The sequence below is a fragment of the Mandrillus leucophaeus genome, unplaced genomic scaffold (genome assembly GCF_000951045.1).
Source record: "Mandrillus leucophaeus isolate KB7577 unplaced genomic scaffold, Mleu.le_1.0 Scaffold14, whole genome shotgun sequence".
NCBI classification, from domain to species: Eukaryota; Metazoa; Chordata; class Mammalia; order Primates; family Cercopithecidae; genus Mandrillus; species Mandrillus leucophaeus.
In genome coordinates this window covers 1,274,435-1,279,692 of record NW_012101365.1, presented here as the reverse complement: position 1 = coordinate 1,279,692, position 5,258 = coordinate 1,274,435, and the positions used below count along the sequence as shown (strand labels likewise).

At 43.7% G+C, this 5,258-nt stretch overlaps 1 protein-coding gene across 3 annotated transcripts in view; it reads left to right on the top strand.

Moving 5' to 3' along the window:
• Positions 1-330: 330 nt before the first annotated feature.
• Positions 331-5,258, top strand: part of NRD1 (nardilysin (N-arginine dibasic convertase)) — a 99,122-nt gene continuing 94,194 nt past the window's right edge. For 2 of the 3 annotated variants that reach the window (XM_011973752.1, XM_011973750.1), the window contains exon 1: positions 331-1,016. In XM_011973752.1, the coding sequence (XP_011829142.1) occupies positions 676-1,016 (341 nt within the window). In that variant the 5' untranslated portion in view covers positions 331-675. Of the gene's footprint in view, positions 1,017-1,250; positions 1,309-5,258 lie in introns of those variants that run through there. The other variant, XM_011973753.1, reaches the window with a different exon arrangement.

Genomic DNA, 5,258 nt, shown 5'->3' with positions numbered 1-5,258 from the left:
GAGCCAATTAGTATTTGCGGCGCTGGGAAGCAGCGTCCATCCGGCGGGTGTAGGAAAATACTTCCGGCGTTCTGGTTTTTTACGTGCTAAGTTACAGCCGAAGGCTTGCCCCGGGTCCGAGGGGTAGGGTACTCAAACTATGACACGAATGGGAAATTTTAAAACTTTGGAATTAATTCTCTGCACTCGTTTCTCAGTTTTCTCATTAGGGGACTATTTTGCTATGAGACGCGGAGGACTACTCAGTGGTTGTTACAAAACACTCCCTGCGTACGTCATAAACGCGCCAGGTGCCCTTCTTCCGTCGTCCTCCGCGCCACTCTCTCCGCCTCTTCCCCCTCGCCCCGCCCACTTGGGTTTCGAAATGCTCGCTGGTTGTTCCGAGAATCAGTCCGGGTCACGTTGGTTCCTCTCCTTTCCTGTTCTCATTGGTTGCTTACGTGAGCGTGACTACTTTCTTGCCTCATGATTGGCTAAAATGAGGAGCGTCATCGGCGGCCGGGAGGGCGGAGGGATGAGGGAAGTCGGCGTGAGGGAGACTAGGTTGGGGGAGGGGTTCAGGCCTGTTCCCCGCGGCTGCGGCAGCACCAGCGCCGGCCGGCCGCCACCGCCTCTGGAACGCGGAGGAGGTGGGTCCTGGGAAGCGGGATGTCCATCGCTCCAGCTTGGTGGTGAATGCTGAGGAAAGTCACTGTTGCTGCAGTCTGTGCCACCCGGAGGAAGTTGTGTGAGGCCGGGCGGGAGCTCGCGGCGCTCTGGCGAATCGAAGCGCGGGGTCGGTGCGAAGACTCTGCTCCTGCCAGATCCTTTCCTATTCTGGCCATGCCTGGAAGGAACAAGGCGAAGTCTACCTGCAGCTGCCCTGACCTGCAGCCCAATGGACAGGATCTGGGCGAGAACAGCCGGGTTGCCCGTCTAGGAGCGGATGAATCTGAGGAAGAGGGACGGAGGGGGTCTCTCAGTAATGCCGGGGACCCTGAGATCGTCAAGTCTCCCAGCGACCCCAAGCAATACCGGTGAGGGAGGAGGCTTGCACTGGGGAGGCGAACAGTGTGCCGGCTTCTCTGTCGGTGCCGCCGTGACTTCTTGTCTCCATGTCTCCCAGTGGAGCAACAGGGCACACTTTCCACCCCAAATGCTTTCGTGGGTGGAGGTGGCAAGCGTGATTAGAGGCTTCCCTGTGGTGTCAGCTGGGCAAGTGGGAAATCTTGGGTTCTAAGATGTCAGAATGGGAGAAGCTTATCGAGTCATTTGAATACAGTCGCTAAAGCAAGAATGGAGGTTTCTTTGAGGAACGCAGCCTGAATGGTGAGGGAGTCTTGGTATCATGTTACCAGAAAAGGTTGACGGAGTTGGGTACTTTAATTTTGGAGGACAGGATATTTAAGGGGCGTATTATCACTATCCAAAATATTTGAGGGACGCTTAAGTGATAGATGAAACTAGTGGACGAAAGTTACCAGAGGATGGTGTGGCTTCAGTAAAGTAACTTTGCATCATACTTGGCCTAAATTGAAGTGGCTTGTTTCCATGGGTAGTTCTCCGTTACCAAAATGGTTGGGCGACCTCTTCCAGGAATATATTAGAGAGGACTTGGGTCTCAGTTGGGTGAGTTGTAAGGTTTCTTCTAATCTTGAAATTCTGTACTTTTGGTTTGTGCGGGAGTCCTCTAAATATTTCTAATAATCGGTGATTCAGTCCCCACCTGAATATCTCCTTCAGAGGTAGCTTATTTCATGGAGTATCATGACTATGATGTATCTTGTGTGTGTGTGTGTGTGTGTGTGTTTTAATGAGAGCCTGGGTCTTGCGATGTTGCCCAGGCTAATTTCAAACTCCTGGGCTTAGGGAATCCTCCTGCCTTGGCCTCCCAAAGTACTGGGATTACAGGCATGAGCCACTGTGCCCGGCCTGGACTTTGATGTATTTTAAATAGAGTTTATATTGTCCAACAACTTTGTTGAACAGATTGAGGAAATTGAGACCCAGAGGGTTTGCTTCTTGCTTCGAATCACACAGCTAAATAATAACAGAGCTGGTATAATGACCCCTACTATCTGACACCAAATTCAGTGTATCATTTACTAATTTCTTTCTTTCTTTTTTTTTTTTCTTTTTTCTTTTTTTCTTTTTTCTTTTTTTTGTTTGAGACAGAGTCTGTTTGAGACAGAGTCTGTTTTGTTTGAGACAGCTTTGTCACCAGGCTGGAGTGCAGTGGTGCGATCACGGCTCACTGCAGTCTCCGCCTCCCGGGTTCAAGCGATTCTCCTGCTTCAACCTCTCCAGTAGCTGGGACTACAGGTGCTCGCCACCATACCCAGCTAATTTTTTGTATTTTTTGTAGAGACGGAGTTTCACCATATTGGCCAGGATAGTCTCCATCTCTTGACCTCGTGATCCGCCCGCCTCTTCTCCCAAAGTGATGGGGTTACAGGCGTGAGCCACTGCGCCCAGCCCATTTGCTGATTTTTTACAAAGTTCTTGCTCATGTGAATTGAAAACTGAAGGATTCTAGCTCTAAATTTGTTGTAAGCCCCTACAGCATTAGAGCAAGAAAGAACCTTATAATCTTTTCCACTTCCCACCACCTCTCTTTGACAGATGACCAAAACTGAGGTCTAGAAAGAAGTGACTTAGCCCCAAGTTTAGGACCAGCCTAATTTCTCCTGTCACTTCAAGTCTAAATACATTTCCCCCAGGCTGCCAGAGTCAAGAGATCTTTATAAATGAGCTAAATTTTTGCTTTCTCATCAAAGAGGTGGTTGTACAGGTTGAGTATCCCTAATCCAAAAATCCAAAATGCTTGGAAATCCAAAACTTTATGAGTGCCAACATGACACCACAAGTGAAAAAGTCCACACCTAACACCTTTGCTTTTTGATGGTTGGTTCATGTACACAAACTTTGTTTCATGCACAAAATTATTAAAAATATTGTATAAAATTATCTTCAGTTTATGTTTATAAGGTATATATGAAACATAAATGAATTTTGTATTTATACTGGGTCCCATACCCGAGATACCTCATTATGTATACACAAATATTCCAAAATCCAAAAAAATCCAAAATTTGAAATACTTTTGGTCCCAAGTGTTTCAGATAAAGGATACTCAGCCTGTATTGGCAATATATAAATTAGCAAGTTGAAAACTTGATTAAAGGTGCTTAGTTTTTGCCTTCCAGATCAAATGTTCAATAATGGTTTCAGGGTTTTTTCCTGTCTATATAAAGTTACATAATAACTAATGTTTATGGAATATACACTATGTTTCAGCTACTGTTGTAACTGCCTTAGATGTGTTATTTCATTTACTGACCTCATTTTTGGTAAATTTGTTTGACAGATACCTATTAAGTCCTACTCTGTGCCAGGCACCAAGCTAGATTAAATATTTTCTGAAACTTGGTCAATGTAATAAATGTTAGTCTGGGTGAATATACAAAAATGATTGAGCCAGTACATGCCTTCAGGGAAAACAGTAGAGAGAGACACAGACACATTTAAAAAAAAAAAAAAAAATTAGAGACTGTTATGGTGGCTCATGCCTGTAATCCCAGCACTTGGGGGACGGAATTGGAAGGATCACTTGAGCCTAGGAGTTCGAGACCAGCCTGGGCAACATAGTGAGATCCTGTCTCTACACAGAAAAAATTAGCCGGGTGTGGTGGTGTGTGCCTGTAGACCCAGCTACTTGGGAAGCTGAGGTAGGAAGATCCCTTAGCTGTTTCAAAGAACAAATAAATAAAATTAGGACACTAAAGTTTTATAGAAGCCATAATGGAAGTACGTCCTAGATATACTGAGGAATGAAATACATTGGTAAATTCCACCGGGGGAGAAAGGAAAAACTTCAGAGAGGAGATAATGCTTAAGAGTTGTTCTTTGAGTAATTGTTGTGTTTTTGTCTTTATATGGCTTTTGCCAAGTCATTGTCCTTCTTAGTGTTTCAGCTTAGTTTAAAAACGAAGGGGGTTAGTTAGAACAACAGTGTTTTTCAATAACCCTCCCCTTTCAAAAGAGCAGTTCTTCCATATTACCTGTTTTATATACTGGAGTTTCAATTAGACTTTTGAAGAAAAGATGTTATTAGTTTAAAATAAAGGTGGAAAACCTCAGGACTAGGTGATCTTTAAAGACTTACCCAAATTCAATTCTGTGAATTTTTGTAACCAGAAACACACTTAGGAGGCATCTGCAGCCCAGAGAGCTGAATTATCCTTCCAGATTCTGCTGAGATATTCCCTCTGTGAAGTCTTTCTAAGCAGAACTAATTCCTCCTTCCATTGTATTTCAGTAGGATTTTGTACATGATCCATTACAGTACATAGCATCATATTATATGTCTTTTGAATAAGTACCAGAGGAGGACACATTTAGAGTAATATTGTGGTGAAATAATATCTTGAAAGATTTACCAGTCTTCATTTATTAATAACCTGCGGAATTTTACTTCAGCATATGTGTAATTTGTATTCAGCTTTTTTTGAAATGTTGGGCGTATTTCCAGGACACCTATTACTCTTTTTTAGAGATCTGTATTAAATGCTCACCAAGTGTTGGTTCCCTTCCCTTCTAGAAGGGTTAAGGGACTTCAGGTTGGGAATTGATATTCAAATTTTTATTGGCGTTGAGTGGAAATTCTAGTTGGGCAGGATTAGTAGTTTTCTATTTATTTTTTATTTTTATTTTTATTTTTGAGACAGGATCTCACTTTGTAACCCAGGCTGGAGTGCAGGGGCATGATCATGGCTCACTGCAGCCTCGACCTCCCAGGCTCAGGTGATCCCTCCACCTCAGACTCTCCAGTAGCTGGGACTACAGGCACGTGCCATCATGCCCAGCTAATTTTTTGTAGAGATGAGGTTTTGCCATGTTGTCTAGGCTAGTCTCGAACTCCTGACCTCAGATGATCTGCCCTGCTTGGCCTCCCAAAGTGCTGGGATTATAGGCACAAGTGAGCCGCTGCACCTGGCCTGGCCGTGGTACATTCTGAATAGTAAATAATTTTAACAATGAAGAACACTTAATGTTAGGTATTTTGGATTGAATAAAACAAGTACAAAGCACCCTCCATGTTTAACCTGCTTGTAAAATGATCTGTATTTCTATGGAGGAGGAAAGAACAAATGAAATAGTATATAAACTTCTTTTTTATTTTTTTTAATGATTAAAAAAAATTTTGAGACAGGGTTTCAATTCATCGCCCAGGCTGGAGTACAGAGGCACCATCACAACCTGCCCCACCATGTCTGGCT